Source organism: Protopterus annectens, chromosome 8.part1 (genome assembly GCF_019279795.1).
Source record: "Protopterus annectens isolate FY-2018-M chromosome 8.part1, PAN1.0, whole genome shotgun sequence".
In the NCBI taxonomy this organism is placed as follows: Eukaryota; Metazoa; Chordata; order Ceratodontiformes; family Protopteridae; genus Protopterus; species Protopterus annectens.
Window position 1 is genome coordinate 275654882 of NC_056742.1, and position 27774 is coordinate 275682655.

Sequence of the window (27774 nt, forward strand, 5' to 3'; positions counted from 1 at the left end):
GTTTGTGATAGCATTGTACATGTAGGTCTCTCTTACTGTGTGTTTCATTATGAGGCTGGGTTTAATCATCTTGTGGCAGGAGGTATTGCCTGGTTTATCTGAATTGGGAAAAGCACAGGACTCAGAGTGCAATCATTTTATTGGCCAGAGGGCTCATTAGTTAGCTTTCTGTTTTTTCTGTGTTGCTGTAAATTTTGTGCATCTGTATGAGTTAGCACTGCCCTATACAGTAGTAAACACCTAGAAAGAATGGTTGATAAAACTGTACCCTGTAAATATAGCACAAATACCACTTGAACTGACAAGCTTAGAGTCAGTGGCAATACCTACGAGATTTAGTTGAATTCAGTATTGTATCAACATTAAAGTTTTGTACTGTTTAGTATAATATACTCCAAATAACCACTCTTAATAGCCTTCTAACCCCAATACACCACCCCCTTGTAGTTCACAAATCAAAGGACTTGACAGTATGGATATGCAGTTTCCTAATTTCTTTGTAGTCAGCTTGGTGGATATGGGCATCTTGAGACAATTTAGCAATTGTCTCATGTTTGCTGACAACCCGTTAATCCTTAAAGAAGACACAGTATGCGAGACTTGTACTTAAACAATGACACTGGAGGCTAAACTCTTGCATAGGAGTGCACATCAGGTTGTCGAAACCACATACACAACACCTACCTCACATAGTAGACAACACACACATAGACTAATATCTACTGAGGAACTTAAAAGCAATCTTCCTAAACAAAGATCACCTAGACCACTCGTAAAAGCTATGTCTCAGCAAGCCCAAAGGCCTTCAGAAAAACAAGTAACACCACATATACTGTCACTCTCAGTAGAACCCCAAACACTAAGCCCCTAAGGCAAGCAAACCCACTTCCCAGAACTCTTGTCATAGAGGACTTCATTGTAAGATATACTGATGCCCCTCTAACCAGGCTGAACAAGGAGAAGATAACTGTTAGTTGCTTATCTGAAGCCAGAATCCACCAAATCACCCATGCACTGAAGTTATTATTACACATGTACCAGTAGGATTCCATCAGAGTCCAAATAAGTGTAAATGATCTGAGAAGTACCTCCCAAAGAGAGACATTATGGAGCATTCAGACTGTGTGTCTTAGGTGGATATGAGCCTAGCATTGACCAGCATATTATCATCACTGAGGATTATGCCACAATAAGTGCAAAAATTATTGATTTCAACAACTGGCCATCTTTCTGGTGTCATTCTAAGGGGTTACACCGTGTGTCAGCTTGGAGGGACATGGTTAACAGACCACACTGATTTGCCAAGGATGGTCTGCACCTCTCCCCCTCTAGGCTTTGGAATATTGGCTAAAACATTATCCACACCCCAATGTGCCTTTTTAGGCAATGCTAAACTGACAAACCTACCGACATAGCAAATTCAACTCAACATTACCTGAAGGTGTTACTGTTCAATGCTAGGAGCCTAGATAAAAAGCTATACTCCCTTCAAGCTTTCCTCACACTCGAGAGTATAGACATCTCTGCAGTTACCGTGACATGGTAGAGAATAACCAGCAGTGCAAGGTTTCAGTGATTTCCACACTTTTAGACTAGTAGCTGCACAGACAAGGGCTAAAGGAGGGGGTGTCTCAATATACATCAATAGCATACCTCTAGGGTGAACAAACTGGATGATATGTTAGAGTTCCTCCACATGCAGATCACTACAGACAAAATCCTATACCACATCATAGCCAGCTATAGGTCATACTCTATGTCCCAAGAAGCTCACAATGCATACTTGGACATACTGGAGACACTTACCATTCAATCTAACGCCCTACATATTGGAGACTTTAATTACCTTTCTATAGACTTGGAATCCTATGTGGCCTAAAATCTACAGGCACAGCGATTCTTGGACTTCATAAATGCAAACACCCTTGATCAAATACTGAATCCACCCACTAGAGGCTTGAACATACTGGACTTTGTGCTTACAAATATGGGAGAATGCTGCACCCCCTCCCCCCATGACTCATCCACCCTGGTAAGGTCCGACCGGTCTCCTACAAAATCATAATCAAGTCTGTAATCACATTAAAACCAGTAACAGGAACTATTCCAAGGCAAATTACCTTTTATTAAGTGATAGACTGTCAAAATGTAGTGCCCCTCCAAACTCAGGAACACAGCAGACTATACTGAATTGCTCTCAGAAGCTCTGAGCAAACAGGTAATGGCTGCATAGAGGCTGCTATACCTACCAGAAAAAAATCCCAGGACTAGCCCTGGAAAAAAACACCCTCATGGCATCCACAATTACTTATTGATTATTTATTTTACACTTGTTAACTGGGGGTGTCTGACTGAGCCAAAAGGCCCTTTTTCAGCATGGGCCCGGGGAGAAAAGCTCCACATAGAAAAATTACAGATACATTTAGTTATTTAGACATGATCAGTATACACACAAGTTACAAAAGACATGTTTTTACAGTGGTATGCAGCACATCAACAGTTACAGTGGAGAGAACAAACAAAAAATATTAATATAAAAATAAAGGTAATTAATAGATTTCTGGTGTACAGCTGAAATTTGGAGCATAGGTAGAATACATACATAGTACACAGGTACAGTACATGCATTGTAGATTAGCCAGTGTTTGTGAGTAAGATTGAAAACTATTATCAAGCACTCTGAGATTAATAGGATATACAAAAAGTAAAAAAAATATATGGCAAATATCAGGAAGGATAATTCCCATAAAGACAGAAACTCTCTCATCAAAGTAAATAGGCAACTAAGAGGGCTAATTAGGCCAAGCAAAGCCAACTTTAAGGTTAAGATAGCCTCCCGGGTGAAAGATAACCATAAGACATTCTACAGCCATGTCAGAAACCTCAAGGGTAGCAGACAGCAATGTGCTCAACTGGTGGTTAATGGTGCCACATTCACTGAGCCTGGTTATACAATGAACTTCTTTGCAGACAAATTCAGTTCCAACTTTAGCCCCCTCTCACCCCCAATCATCTCCTCAAACACACCCTCAAACATAAACCTTCCAATTACAACTATGGAGCAGGTACTGGCTACACTCACTAAAGCCAAGAACACAGCCTCGACGGGCCCTAACAACATCCCAGGATGCCTCCTGAATCATATAAAATATGACTTATCAGGAACCCTGAGGGGCATTATTTAACTATACTCTTAAAACAGGCTTTGTGCCACATGAATGGAGGACTGAGATGGTCACTCCCCTTCATAAGGGAAGATCTTCAACAGATCCTGGAAAATACAGACCTAAGATGACTAGTCTTATTTGCAAAGTCATGGAAAGATTATCATGGAAATTACCAAGGACACAGCAGACTTCCAGACACTAGATCCATCCCAGTTTGGCTTTGTGAAAGGAAAGTCATGCTTACTGAATTTGGTGAACTTCTTTGAAAAGGTCACTAAAGCAACAGATGAGGGGAAAACGGTATATACTGCCTATCTACATCTGGCTAACAAATTTAATAAAATGCCCCACTTGGGCATTGTCAAAAAACAATTAAGTATAAACCCATTTATAACATACTGGAAAGCTATCTGGCTCACTAACAAGACTCAGGAAGTTAGAATCAGTGGGGCCACCTCCACAATAGTTGGCCACCAGTTAAGTCCCACAGGGCTCTGTACTGGTCCCATCCCTCTTTAGCATCTACTTTTCAGATGTCAAAGCCAATGTCAAAGGCAGATGACTGCAAACTGGGATTAGTCACCGAATCCCCCAAGATAAGAACAACTTTTAGGAAGGTCTAATACAGACAAATGCTTGAAGCTAAAGCCATAGCTTAAAACTCAATACAAATACATGCATTATAGTACCTTTTGGGAAGTCTACCACCCCAGGTAACTACATCATCAATAAAGCTCCCTTAAAAGTTGATTCACTACTCAGGAATCTGGGAACTCGTGTAGATATTAACCTAGCCTTTGATTAACCTGTGTCCAAGGTAGTAAGACAATCCTTCTGTGTTGCTGAACTTATAATCAAGGGAATGGCATCTAGGTCCAGAGAAGTCATCATATCAATGCACTTGGGCTTCATCAGACTCAACACAGAGTATAATGCCCCCTTCAGTATGTACTGGACCAGACACATGCGGCAACTGGAACATCTACAAAGGTTCCTTACAAAAAGAATACAGGGAGTAAACACAGTGGCCTATGCTGATCTCCTCAAAACTCTGTCTCTTTACTCGGTATCATACAGACTTCTGAGAGGTAATCTTTTTCTGGCATACAAGGCATCCATGGAACCGATTTAGGTGAACCTTTTGCACATCCGCAAAAAAAAAAAAAAAAAAGCATCATGACTACTAGGCTAAAAGACCTAAATTTTGCTTGTGACATAAATAAGACATGTTTGAGAGACAGATGCATTCATCACAGAATTCCCATTCTCTGGAATAGGTTCTCCTATCCATGTGAAGCAGAGGTTCTCCCTATCTCTATTTAAGCACAAATTGGAGTAATGGGTGGGTAATCGGAAATTCTCCCCTGGTCTGGCTCCTATGTCTGTGATGGACAGAGGTAGTCAGTAAATAACCAACTACATAAAGCAAATTTGTGGGTAACATTTGGGTAGCATGGTTAACCTTATAAAAACCCTAGTGGTCATTAGCCTAGTATACACTTATGAACCTATAAACCAATCTGGTGAGTGGGAATGTGAAGACTGTGGATGCCATAAGGCCCAATATATGAAAGATCAGTCCTACTGGAGGACAGGGGGTGGTGAAGATCTTGAGTTGCCATCAGACAAAGGGAAAGCACCCTGGAAATTGGAAGTCAGGCAATCTTTAAGCTAGTGTTGAGGTGGCATCTGATAAACCCTATCTGCTGGGATGGAATAAGCTGACATTTGGTCATATTGACCATAATGCTTACCTAGATCCTGCGTCAGTAGGAACAGTAGGTCCTGATGGTGTAATATGAGGTTATTGATTGTACCAGTAAGGAGCCAGTCATCGAGGAATGGGAAAGAGCATATGTGCTGCTACCACTGCCATTATCTTGGTGTACACCCTGGGGGCTGCGGTGAGACTGAATGACAGGGCTCTAAAGTGGTAATAATTGGCTCATAGCTGGAAACACAGAAATCTCCTTGAGCACTCTTCTACCGTCACATAAGAGTATGCATCCTTCCCCAGTAGAGGTAAAATGGACTGAAGTGCTTCCATCTGGAATTTCATCTGCTTGATATAATGATTCAAATGGCTCAAATCCAGAATAGGTCTCAGGTTCCTAATTTTCTTGGGTACTAAAAAGAACGTTAAGTAGACTCCGGATTCTAGCTTGATTAAGCAGACTGGTTGGATGACTCTTTTCTAGCAGTTTGGAAACTTCTGCTGCTGCAAGTTCCCATTGACTGGGTGGAACATTTGGGAATTTTCTTCTTTTTGACAGGAAGTAGGAAAATGGTATAGTATAATTTCTGGAAAATATGCTCAGCACCCTGAAGTTATGTTGTGCCAGGCTTGTGGGTGCAGAGACAAGTGCCACCCAGACTGCCTCCATAGAACATCAGTTGGGCAACCAATCAGGGGTGCTGAAAGGGCTTTTCTGTAAATGGTCCATGAAAACTCTGGTTATGCAGTCCACCTCTGCATCTGAGATGATGTCCATTATTGTTACCACTTCCTTTGCCATGAGGTGGTCTATTTCCAGGACTTTCCTGATAAGACCTCTAACTTGATGAACCACATCTTTCGCCCAGACAGTTGATTCCTGGAGTAGGATGTTTGGGGTGTGGAAAACCAGATGCCTACTGCAGAGAAAGTGTTATCATCCTGTTGACTCCTCGTCAGCATTTCGGTAGACCTATCAAAAGGGACACTGATGAAAGACATCCTGACGCTTTCTGTAAAGTCACAGAGGTGCATCCAGGCATGACTATAGATGGTAATGCCCATGCCTGCTGCCCTTGCCATGCTATCAGCCATGCTGGAAAGCAGTCACATGGCCACACTGGAGGTAGATTGGCTGGATGAAAGCTGGGAGCCCACTTTTTTTGAACATCCTCATGCAGAACACCCAAGAGAGACTTGGAGATCTCCTTAGTCATGCCTCTTTGAAATCTGATAACATGAGCTAAGTGATTCAGCATTCTGAGTGCAAAGGTAGCTGAGGTATATGCCCATATCCCAAAACAGTCCATAGCCCTATATTCTCTATTAGGGGATGAACTAAGAAACTTTCTTTAGGCAATTCCTTCTTATTGGCTGCCACTAAAGCCATCACATCCAGTGGAGTACCTTTGCTCCAATGCTTCCTATCAGCAAGAGCAGAGAGAATCCTATTGGGTTTCTTGGGGATGGGCTCCACCAAGTCATGGTACTTCCATGCCCATTGAGTCATCAAGTCTATAAGTTGGTCAACAGGTAGTACCACACAGGAAAAAAGATGAGTTGGAGCCAAAGGCTTCCAGGAAGACTTTCTATGGACAATCCCCCTCTTTGTTTCATTAATTCCAGGATGTCCCTGAAAGTGATGTTCTCGGTGGGGGACCCTGGGGAGCCTTCGCCTTCATCCACATCTGTGTCTTCAGTGACAGACTCTGAGGGAGAGTCTAAGGGCTTCTGTCTGCATGTCGGTTTTCCATAAGCCAAAGATCACAGGGTTTAGAATCAGACTGGAAGCTTATACAGCAGATTGCCTGTGAAGCTTGTGGAATCAACTGTCCCTGTCTGACTGAAGGATGAGAAGCAAAAGCAGATTTCACTCAGAGATTGGATGGCACTGACATGGATGAAAGCACCTTTCCCCCTGCATTGAAAGGACCCATTTGAAAGTCTTGCAAGCCAAGGATGCCACTGGCTCCACCTATACTCTCCTATCCTTGGACAGAAAGGAAACATCAGAACCAATGTGCCTCGACCCTGAAGCACTTTTTGGTGCTGAGCTATCCAAAATCTTCAGAATCGAACCATCTCCCAGAGGCCTGGTGCTGACCTGAAAGAGGAGAGGAACCCATCTGAGCCAAAGTCACTTGACTTACTGGCTCTAGTAAAGGTGCTGTGGGACAGACGAGGCCTAATCCACCAGCACCAAAGGGCATACTGGTTCCGGAAAAGACACAAGAGGGTGCTAGACAGACAAGCAATCGGTACATTTCCAGAAAATGGCAGTGAGAAAACCCCAAGCTACCTGTACATCCCGAGAAACTTTCTCATCATTCTGTCAATGTGCTGTTCGATCAGACTTCTTGAAGACCTGGACGACGAAGTCAACAAGAGTGATCTAGAATATCTCCTCTTCTGAAAAATACTGGATCTAGGCAGAATCCAGACTGAGCAGAAGATGTAAGATGCCAAAAGACTGTCTGCTCCGAAAGCCTGGGTACCTTGGGATCTGATCCTGAAAGTAATGCTGGATCCATGACTGCTTGTGGGACTTCTTGAAGTGTGGTTTATCTTTTTCCTTAGTCTTTTCTTGTTTGGTCTTCTCCAACTCCTTGTCTTTGTGAGGTTTCTCTTTGGATTTCTTGTCTTTGGTATGAAGGGAAACCGCAGAGATGGAATAGGAAGGGATGGCAAACCCTGTCTTGGGAGGGAAGAGTCCCCTCAATATTAGTTTCTACCTTCTAGTTTGCAAGGCGCAGGCATTAAATGAGGAACAAGCCTGATATGAAGTTTTAAGGTGAGTGGTGCCTAAACAATATACATAAAGTGAGTGTGGGTCTTGAAGTGGCAGCTTATACCCAAACTCTGTGCACTTTTTAAAGTCTTGACCATCAGCCATTGAGATTAAACAAACACACATACACACACACACACACACACACACACACACACACACACACACACATCAAAAAATGGCTGACTCCTAGTGCTAAAGTTACAATATACTTACATATGTAACTAGCCTAATATAAAAATCACTCTAAATAAGGCACTGCATACTTAACAACCACAGATCTAAATATCATAATCCTCCATAAGATAAACTCTAATCATAAAGATACTACCTATAATATCTACAAATTCTAAGTACCTTATATAAGCTAAAGCCTACTCTAACACCAACAATACTCTAATAATAAAGAAACTAGAGAGAAAATCTCTCTAAGTAAAGGAGGAGCACTAATTAAGCCTTCCAAAAACGATACAGGATGAAAGCCCTCATTTGCGTGATTGAACATATCAGGCAGCAAATGAGGATGGAGATCAGGGAATTATGGGTAGGGGTGGAGTCAGAGCCCTGGAACCAAAGAGCTTCAGATTTGGTGCTGAGGTCAGATAAGATTGGATCAGACAACCCATAGTTGAATCAGAAGAAACTAGACAACACTAGATTCTATATTTAACAATGAAATAAGTCTAAAACAGGAGCAAAATGAAGGGCTCTTGTTTTGTTTCAGTACAGGTGAACTCGGGGCATTTTTGCAAGAAAACAGACAGAACAAAGTATCTTTCACTTCCATAAAGATTTTTAACAAAAGAGATAAAGCTTCATGAGGCAAACGCATATATAACTCTCAAATTATCAGTCCCTGGAATCTTAGTATCTTTAAATACTCAGTTCACAATTTCTAAGATAGAAATTGTTTATTATTTGTTTTTATTTCATCTAAGAATATTAAAAAAAATATTCTTAGAAAAAAATGATTCTACTTCCTTATAGTCTCAGAAAGTCATATTTGAACTGTCTAAATTTTCATAGTATGCTCTAAAACAAGTTAAAATACCCTATACAGCAACATTCTCTGGATGAAAAATACAACTGGATGAAAAATACAATTAAGATTTGACCTTGTTAATCTTTTAGTCTGTGAAAGCCTTTGGGAGTAAGAGAATAAGACTCATCTAATTTTTTCCTAAATTAATTAAAAAGTTATGCTGAAGTATATTTTGGAAATCAGTATTCAGTTCTTTCGGTTCTGTTAGAAAACCTTTACTGCTTTTTTGTATTTTAAGTTTAATTTCATCAGTTGTATCCTATAACTCAAAGCTCTATCACATTATTTTCTTTTATTATAATACCAAGATACCACCCTTGTATAAATAAGGTTTCAATGAATCCCATAAAAGTGTCATGGAAACTTCCTCACTGTCATTTCAAAGGATTTATTTTTATTTTTTTATTTACAATAAGAACTATCTCTTAAAAACTTTTAATTTAGGTGTCTCAAGATGGCAAATGACCTGTAAACACCATTTTCACACAGCTGTGTACTACTAAACCGAGCCATTACAACAGTGCTCGCAATATAACTTGCTGGACAATAAAATTCAAACCCTAAATTTTTTCCTTACCTTATAATTGAAAATTCATCCTTTAAGTGCACCTTGGTGAGTGATTAAAACTATTATTTCTGTAACAAATAAACATACCTGCAAGTGGCTGCCTGTTTCATATTGATTCAAGCTTGGATTTACAGCCTGTATGGGTGAAAAGACAGAATACCAGACAACAAGGCAACAACAAGGTAACAGCACATAAGATTGTATGGAAAAAGTGTGAATTTAGCAATCAAAAGGAAAAAGTAAACTAAATAAAAATATATGGCAAACCAAAAACAAATGAAGAATACCTCCAACAACCAGGCATGTGCCCAGATACACAAAAAGTCCAAGTAACAAGAACAAGTAAACATACTAAAGCAAGGCTCTCCTCTCCATTATAAACATTCAGGTGTATTCACAACTCTAACGGCGCAAGCGCTTTCACAAATTGCTTCATCGGGTGCTTAAAATAATGTTAAAAACCCTCCTTTTATACATCTATTTACGAATCACATGACTTGCCCCATTAATCATCATATATTACTAACATTACATCAAAGAATTTTAAACATAATAAAAAACATTTTATTAAAAGCAAAATAGTTCAAAAGTAAAAATATTATCAAGCTATCTAAAAAGAAGTCTTGATTTCAATTTAGGTTTCAGGGGGACATGGTCATTTAAGCCATGTCCTGCATCGCCCCTTAATCTATCTATTGAAGTTGCATCTAACTCTTCAGTACGATTGTGTATATCACCTGCTCTAACACTATTGCCTATTGCCATGAACTTAAAAGCATGCAATGAATCTCTATTAAGAATATGTTTGGCTAGGGCACTAACTTTATTCCTCTTACTTATATGATATAAATGTATATACAAACATATAGTCTATCTTGCTCATTGTTTAAGCTGTAGGAAATTTTATGTTGGAAAAACTGATAAGAAATTTTAAAGACAGGATTCATGAACATTTATATCATATAAGTAAGAGGAATAAAGTTAGTGCCCTAGCCAAACATATTATTAATAGAGATTCATTGCATGCTTTTAACTGCCTTTGCTGATTATCTAAATCTCTGTTTTACCTTACTTAGTATGGCTTTGCCAACAGTTTTACATATTAAACTCTCTAAATTCTTATGGTCTCCAAAATCGATTAGGATTGGATACAAAAAAAACTAATTTATTCTAAAAGCCTTGGTGGATTAAATCTTCCTAGTTTTTAATTATATTATGTCATTGTAAATTCTAGCAAACTAATTCAAATATTAGAATACAATCCTAAATCAACTTTATGGAGCCCTACTTGGGTTAAAATGTGGTACAATTCTTTATGCAAATCTGTTTGCAACCCAAAAGCTTTATCTTTTATTACAATACAATTTCAAAAAACTTAAACTAAGTAATTTCGTAACACATAGGATAAAGACTTTTCAGTCTAATAGATTCAACTGATTTAAAAAAATAATTTATGTTACTGCAACCACTTCATTTAAACCCTGACTTAAAGCTTAATAATAGAATAAGAAAAAAGTACAGTTGTGTACACTTACCATTAATGTAGATGTTCAAGTGTATTCACTGTTGCAGTCATTACATTTGGGTTATCTGCTTGCAGTAGCCCTCAAAGTCTTGGGTCCTGCGTCATTTGCTGTCCCTTCTTCCATGACATCAGGTCGTTAGGGGTATAAAACATGCAACTGACGCCATGACATCAGTTTTTCTTGCCCCAGATGTCAGGTGCCCCCCTAATGGGAAGCAATCAAATCTATACATACAAGGATATACCTCCAACAAAAAAGCAAATACACCAAAAAGCTTTTAGAGCATAGTAAGTGAGAGCAGCGGTATAGCCAAAAGAAGAAAGGGGGCTGGAGGGAGGGTAACCAGGACTGCAACAGTGAATACACTCAAACATCTACATTTATGGTAAGTGTACACAACTGTACTATGTTCTTCATGTTTCACTGTTGCAGTCATTACATTTGGGTAGATTCCCAAAGCTAAGGTTGGGAGGAGGAATTTAAATAGAATTAGGACCAGCTATAAGGCCCTGCAAGACTACAGTGGCAAAACCAGCTCTGGATTTAGAGAAAATTGGCAAGTGATAATGCCTGGTGAAAGTATGTACAGAACTTCAGGTAGCAACTTCTAGGTTGTCCCTAGTAGGGACGCCCCTGAGAAAGGCTGTAGAGGTAGATGCAGCCCTACTTGAATGGGGTCTGATGCCCTCTGGGAAAGGTTTTCCATGGTGCTTATAGCAGAAATGAATGCAGTGGCCTATCCATTTTGAAATGGTTTGTTTTGGAATAGCTTTCCCCTCTGTCCCTGTAGCAAATGCCACCAGTAGTTGTTCAAATTTTCTTTGAGGTTTAGTCCTGCCCAAGTAGAATCTAAGCTGTCTGTGCACATCTAGAGAGTGCAGTATTCATTCCCCTTTGTTCTGTGGGTTAGGAAAGAAAGTTGGCAAATGAATGGACTGATTAAGAGCCACACTGGATACCACCTTGGGCATGAAGGAGGGATTGGTTCTTAGGGACACCCTGTCCACATGAAAGATGATGAAAGGCTCCACTGCCATAACGGCCTGTAATTCAAATACCCTTCTTGCAGAAGTGATTGCTAAAAGAAAAGCTGTTTTTCAGGAAAGAAATTTTAAATCTGCAGTAGCAGCTGGCTCGAAAGGAGAAAGAGTGAGTTTCTCCAAGACAAAGTTAAGATCCCAGGCTGGAGCTGGAGCTCTCCTGGATGGCCTTAAATTTTTGGCCCCTCTGAGGAACTGCTTGAGCAGTGGGTGAGAGAAGAGTGGAGGCTCTGTGCTATAATGAGCTGAAACGGCCGAGGCATGAATTTTGATGGAGGAAAAAGACAGGCCCTTATGAAGCATCTCAGTCAAGTATTGTAGAATCTGAGGTAAATTGGGCACTGCTGCGTTCATTCCTTGAGATTGGTTCCAGGCACAGAATCTTTTCCACTTGGCAGCATAAGATTTTCTAGTACTAGGCCTCCTTGCTTCTAAAATGATACCCATCACTGATTTACTGAGGGATGGTAAAGGAGAGATTAGGTAATTAGCCAGGCTGCTAGGTTCAGGGTTTGCAGCTGAGGGTGCAGAATCTGGTTCTCCTGCTGAGACAACAGGGAAGGAGTCTGAGGCAGGTGTCATGGAGTCAAGCGTGACCCACTGCGCAAGGGTGGGTACCAGTGTTGGCGAGGCCAGTCTGGTGCAATTAAAATCATCCTTGGGTTGTCCTGTTTGATCTTTAGTAGTACCTTGGAGAGCAGAGACAGAGGAGGGAAGGCATAAACTGATAGGTTTTTCCAGTTGAAGGATAGCGCATCCACTTCCCAAGCTAGCTTGTGGGGAATCCTTGTGCAAAACTTGTCCAGGTGATGATTCTGGGGGGAGGCAAATAGGTCTATATCTGGGCTCCCCCATTTGCTTGTCAACATGTTGAAAATCCTTGGTTCCAGTTTCCAAGCGTGTGGGTCCATGAGGTTTCTGCTTAGTCCGTCTGCCAGTGTATTTAGTTTTTCTGGCAGGAACTGAGCTTGTAGATTCACTTGGTAGCTCAAGGCTGTGTTCCACAATGCAATGGCTAGTCTGCAGAGGGGGTAAGAATGTGTACCCCCCTGTTTATGTACTACATGACAGTGGTGTTGTCCATCTTTACCATTAGTTGTCCTGGAAGAATGTGGTCCTTGAAGGCTGTCAGAGCATTCTGTACAGCTAACACTTCCTTTTGATTTATGTGCAGGTGCATTTGACTTGGGTTCCATTTGCCTTGAATGCACTTCCCTGTCAGGTGAGCCCCCCATGCATAGTCTGATGAGTCTGTTGTTAAGATTTGGGCGGCAGGGGGTAATGTAAATGGTAGTCCCTGTTTTGGTGGCAGGCCTCTGCCCACCAAAGGAACTCTAGGCACAGGCAAGATACGATAGGAATCCTTGCTTCTAGATCCTGTAAATGTTGACACCATAGGTTTTTGAGATACCATTGTAGTTTCCTCATATGCAGCCTTAGAGTTATAAGATCTTCAGCCATTCTTATCATTTGTTTTTAGGCATAGAGGCCTGAGCATGCGGCCTGTGCGTCGGTTTCTTAGGCATGGTTCGAGATTTTGGCCTAAATGAAGAAGGAGGCGTCAGTTTAATATGCAAGTCCATAGGCCTGAATACACCCTCAGCAGCCAGTGCCTGCACAGCAGCTCCGGACCCATCCAAGGTAGAGAAATCTGCAGGTTTCACAGTTGAAGCATCTCGCAGCATACCGGACTCCGAATGGGTCTCAGTAGAGGCCTGCGAGTCAGAAGTAGCGAGTATCAGGGGCTGCAAAAGCACCTCACTGAGTACCGGCGTACTGGCGACTGGCTTAGGAGAAGCATCATCGGCAGCTTTGGACCTCGGCAGCCTGTCTCTGTCTTTAAATTTTGCGTTTTTTTGGAATCCCGGTAGTCGGATGGCTAATCGACATTTCTGGATAATTAAACTGAGAACCGAAATATTTAGAAATGAAAATATACTGATGACAGATAGTGCGCTGATTAAATAAAGCACAAAACCAACAGCAAGGTACGTCGTGGTCAGGGCCTAGGCAAGGAATACAGTACAAATGAAAATCTTTGTGAGGTATTTGCTTTCCACAAGTAATGGAATTATTAACTTTTACTGACATCAGTAAGGAGCAAGAAAAAGTTTCCCTAATGGGATACTTCGCTTTAGTTGAAGACTTCGGTTCTGAAACTAGAAAACAAATTTCAGGAGTCGGACGACCGGCACTTGCGAACTGCTTCTGCTTCGGGTACCACACAGCAAGAAAGACTGATGTAATGACTTTGGCTGAAGTTTTTATACCCCTGACGACCTGACGTCATGGAAGAAGGGACAGCAACCAACGCAGGAACCAAGACTTTGTTAATCAGGCCGACTGAAGGCTACCACAAGCAGATAACCCAAATGCAATGACTGCAACAGTGAAACACGAAGAACATCATGCTAGCCAAGGAGCACAGCACGTCTCAGTTCTTAATTCTGCATGAGCACTTTCGTAAATGAAGTACTAAACCCAGCTGGGCTTTTCTTAATAGTGGAATCCTAAACCTTTCTAACTATCCTCTTCTCAAATATAGGTCTGTCTTGGACTATTATATAAATAGAAACTTTTCAAATAGCAACTTAAGAAAAGCCTTAAATATTTGGAAAAGCTATGCTGTGATATTGAGACAAGAGAATTAACTTCAGTATTTCTAAATGAATCTAATATTATTAATGATTTTAATATAACAATATGCAATCAACTGTGGAAATCCTTCACCTTGAAGAAAATACTGTTTTATATATATATACATATATATATATATATATATATATATATATATAGACTATTTACATCAATAAAATATCAAAAATCCATTATCTTTTCCAAATACTGAACCAGTCTAAACACATCAATTACATATAATAAACAAATCCAATCTATTAATTTAATTTCTAAATTTTCACCTATGAAAAAACTCCTCTATACACAGCTCATGATAATTAATAATGAATATCTAACTCCAATCATTCTTAATAAATTTTACCATAATTTATCACCAGAGTGTTCCTTTTGTAAATTTCAAAGAGCTGATTCATTACACATCTTATGCAGTTGTAAATCTTCATATAAATTATGGTGTTCCCTAAAAGTTAAACTAGAAAAAAATGAGTTATGTGAAATCTACATTATCTTGGGAATTTGCATTATTGTATATCCACCAAAGGGATTAACGCAACAAGATATTCATATTTTAATCACACTATTTTCACTAATTACACTATTCATTACCCAGAATTGACTAGACAGATCCAAAATTGCATGGGATGGTTTTAAACAAACTGCTACTAAATATATTTTAACACATAAATTATTCATAACCAACCCCTCTAAACATTCTTATTATGACAATAACTGGAATAAACTGTTTGACTGTATCCTCAATATAAATCCCTAATATAAATTCCTAGAATCCAATTGTTTTAATACATCAACACATCTAAATACTAATCCAAAATTATAATTCAGGTCTATTCTTACTTCTTACTTTTTATAACATTTACTTTCTTTCTCATAAAACTAACTCCTTTTTCTTCTTCCTTTTTTCTTTTCTCAAATATGATTTAATCTCATCTTTTTAGGCTTTTGGCATTGTATTGTATATATTTGCTTCTACTTCCCACTGTATTTTTATTCTTATAGTATGGCTATCTATTTTAGGCAATTGTCTTTATTTTGTATTATCAATTTCTATCAACAATAAAGATTTTTGAAAAAAAAAAATAATTTAGTAATATGAGCTGGCAAACTGTTAAAAGTAACCACCCTCCTCAGACAGATAAAAATACAACAATAATGGCTTTATGATCAAACATAAAATAAGATATAACTTTAACCTTCTCTAACATAGGAACTAAGTCATAATAAATATAAATTTTATGTATTCTAGACTGAGTGCCAGATCTAGTGTTTGGAAAAGAAGAATTTGGTTCAGAAAAAGAATTACTCTTTTTGAAGACCATTGATTTAACAACATTTTCAAGAGCACTAGCTGTAGCTGCTACTCAAGGTTTAATGAAGGCACTATTGTCTTTACTGTCAACAATACAATTAAAATCTCCTAACCAAATGATACTACCTTTCATATATGTAGAATGTCCAAATATTTGTTGGAAACGTAATTCCAGTTTCCCAGGATGCAATACATATTTGGTATGGTAAGAATTCTTTTTTTGGTAATCAATAACAGCAATACATATAATATATTTACCATCATTATATATATCTCTATATAACTGTGACTGAATTTCTCCATAAATTTATACAACCTCTTCTTTTGACTATAAATCTAGAACAGCTACAACTGAATTTTTTTTTTTTTGTATTAAGTCTTTCTATGTCCTCCTGGAGAAGATGTGCTTCTTGTAAAAAGCAACTTGAATCTTATGAAGACTGAGATATTTAAAAAGGTTCATTCTTTTCTTTCCACTACTGACACAATCAATGTTTAAAGAGATGCACTTTAAAGAAGACATTTGCAAATCAAAAGAGGACAGTGCATGTATTGTGATGAAAGGAGATACTGCCAGCCCAGCTAGCTGGAAGTTTGTAAATAATTATATGTCATTGGTAAATATCAAAATGATTTATACAAGATACTTCTGTTACAAATGTAGTAGAACTGTATGTTATGTGTACATCAAACTGCTTGTACAGATGCATGTGCTGAAAAGGGTATCTGCAGAGTGCTGTTTGAAATGTAGCCACAGTGTGCTCTACTGGAAGAGAACAGAAATGTACATGTGCTATTGTAACGGTTTAAATTTATATATTTTAACCGTGGAAACTGGAACACAGGAGGTTAACTTCAAAAACATAACAGAAATTAAATTACTTTATGGCTAGGCCAAAAAGATGGTATCTTTCAGTTTTCAATACAGCAAGAGACACAATCTCTGTACTAGGAAACTTTTTATATTGTCTTTAGTGTGAAGTAATTACTAGTCCTGAAAGCATGAAGGAATGCAACTGTTTTATGACTTTCAGCATCTGCCAGAGATCTAAGAAGTCCTTGTTTGTATATTTTTACAGGTAGATGCTAATCAATGGTTGTTTGGCCTGGGAAGTAGGAGTCAGATGACAAGAAATTATGTCATACTGTAAGTTATCCCAGCAGTAATATTTCCGATCTTAACTTGAGAAGTCTGTTAGTGAGGCAGAGCACTCTATATTCTGTCTTGGATCAGACAATGAGAAGATCCATTCACCACATCTGCCTTGCTCTACAGGTTCATAGGTGTGTACTAGGCTAATGGCTCTGGAGCCTTTAAAAGCCTAGCCCACAGAAGTGCCCTGGCATCATGCCACCCAACAATAGTTACTAGTATCTCTATCAAGTAGAGCTACTGGAGTGATCCCCGGGGTGAACTTTCTATTTCCCATTCACTCATTAAGATTTCTCTTGAAGAGGGCCAGTGAGGTGCTCTGCTTGATGTGTATGGGCAGTTTATCACAGAGCATGGGCAGTCTCTGGATTATGAACCTGTCCCTCCAGCATGTTCTGTTGATTGTGGTAATGAGGGTGAGGTCTCTGGAGTGTGTGGTGTGGAGGGATTGGATTTCTTTAGATGTAGCATTTCTAACAGAGCTGGGTCAGACATAGCTTTGCAAGTCAGAAAGAGATTGCCCCTTAGTAGATGATATGAGACAGAGAATAGCTGGAGTTTTTTTGAGTTTGCCCATGTAGGACATGCGTTTAAGGCATAGGACCTCTTTGTAAGGTACTTTTGTGGCCTCTCCAACTGTTGCAGGTGTCTAGTGAGGTACATGTCAAATGGGGCATTACACTCCATGATTGCCTAATGAGGGAAGATTAGAGGAAGACGATGACCTCTTTCTTCCTGGATGCAAAACCCTTGCTAATGAGATGTGCCACATAGAAGGACTTTCTGAATACAGTGGCAATGTGGTGGTTGAAGGAGAAGTTGCTGTCAACCTGTGTCCCCAGATCTCTTATAACACCTTCAGTGTTCAGAGGGCTCCCATCGATGTGGCAATTAGTGGGAATTGAGCTTTTACCAAAGGGGACGATGACTCATTTTTTGGCATTAAGCTTAAGGCCATGGTTTCAACACCAGTCATTTGTCTCAGTGAGGCCTTTCTGCAGGATGCCTGCATCACTTGGGGAGTTAATAATGGCTATAAGTCTCCAAAGAAGATGAACAAACAGTAGTAAAGTGGAGAACCACAAAAAAACAGCTTCAGCAATAAAAACAAGTAGAACTCCACAATATCAGGTATTTATTGAACACAGGAAGGATAGTTTGTTGTTAAAAATACCTGACGTTGTGGAGTTCTACTTGTTTTTATTGAGTTAATAATTGTTCCCAGCTTGCACTCGTCTGTGAAATCGGTCAGCCAGAGTCCCTCCGTGTTGGCCTAGACTTCTGAGAAGTAGATGCCAAACAGGAGAGGACCCAGGACCGATCCCTGTGGGACTCCACTTGTGACTGGTCAGCAGTCTGACTTGGAGTCCACTACTTTCACACTGTGGGTTCTATCTGTGAGCCAGTTTGCAACCCACATAATGATATAGGGGTTGATGCCTAGTTTGGTGAGTTTATCAATAATTCCTGAGTGAGGAATGGTATCAAAGGCCTTGGCCAGATCAAGGTAGGTTGTATAAACTGCTTTACCCTCATCCACAGCTCTGGTGACTGACTCAAAGAAGTCAACCAGGTTGAGCAAGCATGATCTACCTTTCACAAAACCAAATTGCGTGGGATCTAGAGTTTGGAGATTCCCTATATCTTTGTTAATTAGGTCCATGATAATGCGCTCCATAGCCTTACATATCAGACTCATCAGGCTAATGGTATGATAATTCCAAGGGTCTGTAGCTGGTCCCCTATATGGAGAGGGATTACTGTAGCAATGCACCATTCGGTAGGGACAAAGCCTCAGGTGAGGCTGTGAGTGAACAGGGCACACAAATGTGGTGCCAGTTCACTTTGTAGTTCATGTAGAACACAGCCAGGGATATCTTCGGGTCCCATGGAAGCTGTATTCTTGGCCTTGGACAATGCAGCTTTAACCTGCGCTGCAGTAATACTGGGTGTCTGTCATTCTTCTGGTTTTGTGAATGGTCTTTTGGGGGGGGGGTAAAGTTGGCACTGAATCTATCGGCCAGTATGTTGGCAATATCTGTTGGCTCAGTATAGGAGGTGCCACTGTGCAGTAATTCAGAGCAAATCTGGGTACTGCCGTGGCAATTCTTGATATAACTATAGAAGGCTTTGTGGTTGTTTTTAGTGTCTGCTGCAATTCTGCCTTCATATCTGGCTTTAGAGGTGTTGATGAGGGATCTTAACTTTTTGTTGAGGATAAGGGAGTTTTTCCAGTCTTGGGACATCACCTTTTTCTGCAACAGTTTCTTCCTTCTGTTGTGGAGTTTATTAATGGCAGGGGGACTACCAGATTGCCTTCCTTTTTTTGGAGGAGAGTGTCTTGGTTCTGTTGGGTATGGCTAGTTTCATGTATTTATGTACATGTTCATACAGTGCACTGGTGTATAATTCAGCAGTCATGCATTTATTTTCCACTGGCATGGGTGCCGTGAAGTTAGTCACCTCTGTTTTTAGGAGCCCAAAGTCAGCTTTGGAGTAGTTTTTCATGGTGGTTACCTTTGCGGGGGATGTGGGTGAGATGTGGATTTCCATGTTGATTAGTTTGTGGTCGGATCTAACCAGGGAGGAATTGACTACTGGTGTAGAGCAATGGTTGCCTATGTTAGTAATAACCAGGTCAAAAATGTTGCTTCCTCTACTGGGAGTAAGAATAAGCTGGTCCGGGGCTTTGGAATTGATGAATTCCAGGAAACGCTGCACCACTGTATTGGTGCATGAATAGTTTTCCTAGTTGATGGAGGGGTGCTTGAAGTCACCCAGTATGAGAGTGTTGGGTTGGACCCTAATAGTTTCCAGAGTGCTTAGGAACATGGAGTGACAGTCTTAGGACATGGTTGGGGACCTATAGCAGCTTGCAACCTGAATCACCATCTTACCCAATGTTAGTTGTACCTGAAGTATCTCAGATGCGTTATGTTGGGCTACCAGTCTGGAGGTGGTCATATCCTTTATGAATATGGAGACAACACTGACTTTGGAGCTTCGGTCCGTGTTCTGGGGCTGAAAGGTGTGGAATGAGTTATAGCCTGGTAGCGCAGGGGTACTTTCTGCTGCTTTAAACCAGGTCTTTGTTACAGCACAAATGTCGATGTTCTCCATTTTGAGGAGTGCTTTACGCAAGTGCATCTTGAGATTTAGACTTCTAGAGTTGAGCAGTATGACCCTCAGATTGCATTTATTTATAGCTGTTATGGTGGTAGTTTGGTCTTTGGAACACCGCCTAAAAAGGCACTATAGGGGTGGCAAGAGCCTTAGCCAGTACCCAGAAACCCAGGGGTGACAGATGCAGGCCATTTCTGGCAAAGCATTGAGGTCCATCAATCATGTCATCCCAAGCAGATAGATACTGGATCCCCTTAGAATGACACCAGAAACTTAGCCAATTGTTAAAGTCAATCCTTTTCTGCTTGTACTGCGGTACCATTCTGGGCAACAGTAGAATGCTGCTCAGGGCTAAAGTCATGCATCTCAGGTCATTCACACCCACATAGACAATGACAGAGTCATACTTCTACTTGTTGTGGAGTGACCTGAGTGCGTGTGATATGTGTCAGATTCTGGCACCTTATAGCTGTCACTTTCTCCTTATTCAACCTAGTGAGTGGGACGTCAGTGTGCCTCACTATTGAGTCACCTATGATTAGTGTATTGGACAAGCTGTTTTGCCTTAAGGGCTTAGGTTGAGGGGCACACTGTGTAGGTGAGCTATGTGTCTTGGGTTTGTGCTGCATTGGGGTGGTAGAGTGCATTTCTGCCTTGGAGGTCTCTGCTGTTTGGGTAGATTTCTATTGAGAGCCTCCACGAAGGTGGGTGAGTGGTTTGTGTTTTTATGTGAGAGCTGTGATAGTGGGTGTCCTGGAAGGCTGTGTGTTCCATGTGGTGTGGTGCAGGTACTGAGCTTCTCCTCTTGACCAGATATTCCAATCTTGGCTGGAGAGTGCATGGCTTCCAATTTAGAGATATAAGTGTATCTCTCAAAAGTCTGTATGTTGAGAGGTAAGAGGAGAGGGTTGTCTGTTTACATTAGGCTGTTACTACACTGTCTCAGAATGCCCAAGTTCACCAGGTTAATAGGAGAAATCACAGGAAACCGACCTTTAGACATGCTAGGAGGGATGGTCATTATTAGTAAGTACTGGCACCAGTAATAGTTTGCCTCAGCTTAGCAGCACTGCGCAGCATGCAAACAAGTCCAAACCCACGCAAACACAGGCTTTTAAACCAGAAAGTTGAAAGGGATAGAAAAACTGCCCAAACGGTCAATAAACTACAATTTCAGTGCCAGAAACCACTCCTTTTCGTAGATGGGCTACCTAGTGCTTACCACTCCCACTGATAAGCTGGAAGGCTTCCGTCTAACACAGAAAGGTCTGGGAAACTCAGAAATTGACGATACAGTCCTGGATACAGCAAACTGTATCTGAACTACTCTAGTAACAGGAAAGGTGGGAAACAAGCTTAGAACTTTTTTTTTGTTTTTTTGCAGAAAAAACAGTACTAAAACAATTTAAATGCAATACAAGCTAGCACACAAGTGCAATATTAAAGCAAATACAATTAAAATAAATGCAGTTAAATGAGAAAATTACTTAAATCAAGTGCAGAACACAGTATAATCAGAAAAAATCAAAATGGAGGCACTTAAAGTCTCTCTTTCTCCTTTCTGTTGCTCTTGTAGCCTGCAAGATGCCAAAACTGGATCCGCGGAGCTTAAACAAGCACAAACCTGTGCAAACACGGGCATTTAAACCAGAAAGTTGAAAGGGATAGAAAAACTGCCCATAAGGCCAATAAACTACAATTTCAGAGCCAGCAACTATTCCTCTTGTGGTAGATATGCTACCTAGTGCTTACCACTCCCACTGATAAGCTGGAAGGCTTCCCTCTAACACAGAAAGGCATGGGGAACTCAGAAATTTACAATACAGTCCTATTAGTAAGTTCCCAGATTATAGTATATTTCTCTTAGATTTGGTTAGGAATACAGTAAAGCTTAGTTTAGATATTTTTCTTTATTTATTTGAGACTGTCCTGTAATGCTGTTTTAAATATTTCCTATGGTTTTGAACTCTGATGTCACTGCAACTATATATTTAGTATTGTCTTGTTCTTTTATTATTTATTATTAAATATATTTAAACCTTTTACTGTGGCTGATCTGTGTAGAGATATTTAAGTTTTGATAGTACTTGCATATTTATTTGGTGACAATATGTGAGCCACTCTTAATAGCCCTGCTCTTGGTCAAACTACCATTTGTATTAATATTATTACACAGTAAGATTGGATACCCTTTGTTAAGGGCCTTAAAGTAGCTGATAAGGATTGACTGGTGGCAGCAATACTTACCTTATAGTCTGGATAGAAGGGGGCATAGCTAGTAAACCTATGACAGCCTTTCCGAGGTGTGTGTGTGTGTGTGTGTGTGTGTGTGTGTGTGTGTGTGTGTGTGTGTGTGTGTGTGTGTGTGTGTGTGTGTGTGTGTGTGTGTAAATCAAACCTCAAAGTGTGTGTGTGTGAGCTACTTGGGCAAGGACACGAAGCATTGAATGGACAGAGAGGGTGCTGGGTGTCTTAGCTTGGTCACTAAGCTGAGATCTCAACTCTATAGCTGTGCTAGTGGGGAGTCTTACTGGGGATTTGGACAAAGAGCGAAAAACCAGCCCCAGACTGACTGTGATCTCTGTGTGCTCTTAAGGGAAATTTCACTTGATGCTGAGAGCTGCATCTGGAAATACTGTGTGTGTACTTGCTATCCTCTCAGTGAACACCCCTCACTGTTCACAGTGGTGAGGATTGAGGTTCCTTGATTACTGGTCCAGTGGTGGGGCATCACGTTTATTCGTGTATGTTTTACAAAGAGAAAAAAGACTAAAATATTTGTTAAAACTGATGGGTTTGAAAATGTAAATTGTAAAGTGTAAGAAAGACAGTTTAGAAAAAAACTATCCAGAAATGATGCATACAGTTTCCTTCACCCACAATGGAACTTAAAGTTCCTAGTCTGGATGACAATTCCATTCAAACTACCAATCAAACTGGTGACACAGATCACAAAACTGCAATCTGCAAAACAGCAGACATAAAATACAGTAATTACTTATACTTAAAGTTCAGAACTGCACAATGAATGAATACCAAACATGCTATCGACATTAACTCTGTATCTAGATATAAAATAGGGCTATAAGATTGGCTGCTATTAAGACTAAAATGTATATATTGCCATAACAATAGATAACAAGAAAAGAGAGAGGAGACATTATTAAGGATTAACTACATGTAAAAGAAGGAAATACAGACCAATATACTATATACCTAGTTTAGCTTAGGAAAAAAATAGTCGTATTAGGCATGTACATATCTTCCATTACATTAGTTATTAGTGCATTTAGATTAATAACTGTATCAAAGATTATTAGATATGTATAACTAATCATGTCTTGTGCTTAACTAACAATAAGCTATCAAATAAACTGAACACTATTGCAATAGTTACAAAATCATAGGTACACTAAACAAAAAGCTGAATTAAGTATTAAATAATAGACTCACAGTTATATTTCCATATAATACCTATACCACTTAAGTAATGTGCACACACCACCTCAACCTGGTCTGTTACATCAATAGGACTTGTTAGCGGGACAGATTTGTGTCCCAGAGACTCCCCCATCTGTGGCATAGACTCCCTCTCCACGCCAAGCAGAGTACCTCTTTACCCCTTTTTAAGCGCAGCCTTGATAACTGGATGAGAAATAGAAAATACTTTCCTGGGATTCCACCCATGTCCCTGCTGGACAGGGCCATCGGGTGCTTATTTGTCTATACATGGGCTAAACTCTTGGCTAGGCGTAGAGGGGCTCCAGGGCTAATAGCCTAGTAACTTCCTATGATCATATGATTCTATGACCAGATTCCCAGATATAGAACATAACTACAATACGGAAGCAATTCCTTATGGATAGTTTATAGGAAACACATAATTTACCAAGGTAACATTACATGATAACAGAAATGACTTGTCTCAGATAAATGAGATGATGAATGAGTTTTGAAGAAGGTATTAAGAAAAAAACACCCTGCTAGAACAGCAAGCATTTATCTAACAATGCAGGGTTCCTACCATCAGAACTTATTCCATTACCTAAATCTAAAATACAGGCTCCTCCTATAGTGATGTTAAACTACCACAAGATGTATACATCACCTGTTCTAGTATAACTAGAATAAATATGAGAGAATAAAAGGATGACTATACTAGCTATGATCAGAGATAAAACTGTAGAGAATGAAAAGCAGTAACAGAAACAAAATTGGATTATGTAGAACTCCATTAAAATTGATAACTCTTAAGCTGAAGCTAAAATTCTAAGTGTAAATCCGATCAATAGACAAATCAAAGTAGATTTTCCCTGTCAACATTTAACAGCTAAACTAGCATAAAAACAACCTTATGTAACTGTTAGACTAAGATGCCCTTATTTACTTAACCTACATATTTCACATCTATCGCTGTGCCATACACTAACATCCTCTGCATTCACTCCTGTTCAAGCTGCTTCATGAAATTAACCAGTGCAAAATATATGTGTGTGTGTGTGTGTGTGTGTGTGTGTGTGTGTGTGTGTGTGTGTGTATATCTATATATATATATATATATATATATATATATATATATATATATATATGTATATATATATATATATATATATATATATATATATATATATATATATAAAATGTGTGCATGTGTGTGTATGTATATATATATATATATATATATATATATATATACATACACATACATGCGTCATACTTGAGCATATTATTACAAATTTTAAAAGAAAGAAGACTTTTTTTGATAAAACAGAAACATAATCAATGACATTGATCAGTTTAAAAAACATGAAAGGGTCAATCTTAGTTCTGCTTACATAAATATATCATACATGTCTATACAGCAAACTCGTTCTTGTCATTTTTCTGTGTTTTTAGCTGTACATCATGTAATCCCTAAAGCCTACATGTGGTGTAACTTACATCGATGCCAAAAGCCACAGAATCCACTTTCTAGTATGCTTACAGCTTATCTCTTGCATTTTCATTCAAATCTGAGCATTCCATCATAGCAATATCCTGCAATAATTTATGGACCGCCTCTATTTTAGGGAGAGCGGGTAATTTCCATCACCTTATTACAGCTTATTTAGATACCAACAGAATCCAGGAAATCAAAACTCATACACACTGCCCACTTACCTGTGAGGGGTGTGCCCAGGAAGTAAAAAGCTTGACCCAAGGTCCTCCTCCCTGGCCAAATTTCTTCTACCTATTCTTTTAGCTTTCTTTGAACTAGTCCAACTTAACACAATCACAAAATATGTGACAACAGGATCCTTACCTCTTCATTGTTGTACCTCCAAGGGGTATTGGGTACTCCAGGAAACATAATACTCAGTTTTCTCTGAGTGGAAAAGTACTTCTGTAAGCACTTCACCCAACTATTCAAAATTTCTTGTCCTGAATAACTCCTCTTACCAAACTGCCAGACCACTCCCCAGTCCTTAAGAGAGACAAACAGAGAAAGAGAGAGACCAAATGTTCCAAAAAACAGGACAACTCTTGCCTCAACTTGTTTTCTGGAGTAGTCCCAATTTCATGCAACTGAGAATAAAGTCTATATACAATGTGGGGACCTGCTCAATCATCCTACCTGTCTACCTGCAAAAACATGACTCACTGAAGTACTGATCGATTACATTGCAGATCCTTTAATTTTCCATTAAGAATAATCTACCCAATAAGTTAGACAGTACCTTGATTAGAAACCAAGGTCAAACCACACTGGTTAAAGAGAGACCTCTGGGACCATCATGTAAAGGTTACCCAATACTGGAATTCACTTTGGTTCATCACCTGCTGATAGTAACACTAATTCATTTCTTAAACTTAGCTCTATGGGTGAGAACATCTTTTCAAAATGTCAAGTTTCAACATTCTTGTAGACTAGGTTAAACGCTCTGAAACTGCCTTAGATATCCTATTACATTGACTTAATTCTCTTTCCCACAGTACTGCACTTCTCGACTTACTCTGCCTTCTGCATATTTACTCCACTAACCAGTCCCAAGGAAAATTTCAATGCTTGGCATTCTAGAGGCAATTACACTTAACAGCCAACCTCTTAAAAGACATTCATCTGTTTCTTAAAACTAGTGCCCTGACACAAAATGTTTATCAAAATTGTTAATACTGTAAATAGTTGAATTAGAGTCTTGTGTGAGTATTTCTTCTTTAATTACTCTTGCAAAGATTTTGAAATAGAAATCCTTACTCTGTGTTTAGTTTTGATATATTACTTTTGCACTGTTACTATGCTACTTGGGAATAGTTCTTTACATGCTTATAATTTCTATCTTATTGTGCTATTTTTGTTTATTTTTATCATTATTATTTACTAGTATATAGTGGAGCTTTTCTCCTCGGGCCTCTGCTGAAAATGGACATGTATCCAGCCAGACTAGCCCGGTCAACAAATGTAAAATAAAATAAAAATAAATAAAAATAAAATAAATATAGGACTTGGCACAGTATAAACATCTGCATGGCCGAAACATTTTGCTTGAAGTATGATTCTACTAAATACAATCGCTGACAAAAAGCCTAACATTTGGTTAGGAGTTATTCATACGTTACAGTACCCTTTGCTGTGGTGTGGAAGTTAACTGAATTCCTGGTACTTGAATTGACTACACTTGGATAAAAAAGGGAATGTGGCAAAATGCAAAGTTAATTCCCTAGTCTTGGCAGTATTTACTTCATAGTCTGAAAATCTGGCCACTATCCTCCATCAGCTAGTACTAGTGGCACAAAGGGATAAAGCGCTGCCTGCTGCCCAAGTGACCTGAAGTCAACTAGCAGCTAGGATGATTGAAGGTAATGCTAGGGAAGACAACATGCCCAACCAGGGGGCTGCAAACACTGCTTCTATTCCTTGGAGGAGTAGTAAAAGTGAGATGGACTTAGGGAGGGTGCTAGCCTCACCAAGCCATCAATAGATGGCAGCTTCATAACAAGTGGGCAAAAGTGCGTGCTTGCAAGGAAAGGGCACTGTGGGCTGCCATGGTGTACAGTTCACCATGGTAATGCATTTCACATGTTCCTCCCACTCATCCAGGATTTGTGGCTGGGTGATTCAAATGTTGTCATTGCCTAGATGCTGGCAAGTACACAAAGCACTCTTATGGCTGCCTGAATGGCATTCCCCCTCCAAACAGTTCTTGCCACAGCTTCATCTAGAATCCCCAGAGTGAAGGAATTAACAGACACTGACTGAAGTGAGGCTTAATGGTCAGCATGCATGCAGGAAAAAATCACCTTGAAAAAATCCAACATCTTAAATAACTTTTCCATATCCTCCTCTGAGTTCACCAAACAGATCGATAACTTATCAGTATACAAATATAAATTCCTTATTCACAACTACAAAACTCCTCAATGGCAAGAAAAGAACAGATGTGCAAAGGGGTTTCAATTACAGTGCAGACAGTGCAGACAGAATGGGGGAAAAAGGACACCTATGCCTAGTGCTCCTTTACGATGTATAGCCTTCTAACGACTTGGCATCAAATGTAACCCTCACCATTAATCCTTTATAAATCTGGGATAAGAGCTGATTAAAATTATGGGGAAGCTCAAACATTTTTAAAACCTTATGCAGGTATCTCCAAATTCACCCTATAAAAGTTTTTTTAGCAACCATGCTGATCACCATCATTGGAAATTTCT

General features: G+C 39.5%; 1 protein-coding gene across 3 annotated transcripts in view; it reads right to left on the reverse strand.

The window, feature by feature from the left end:
- The window catches only part of CEP89 (centrosomal protein 89), a 1387439-nt gene that overhangs the window by 997059 nt on the left and 362606 nt on the right, over positions 1-27774 (reverse strand). For 2 of the 3 annotated variants that reach the window (XM_044081875.1, XM_044081873.1), the window contains exon 5: positions 9367-9414. The exons of the other annotated variant lie outside the window; for it this stretch is intronic. In XM_044081875.1, the coding sequence (XP_043937810.1) occupies positions 9367-9414 (48 nt within the window). The remainder of the gene's footprint in view (positions 1-9366; positions 9415-27774) is intronic. 3 annotated transcript variants of the gene reach the window in all.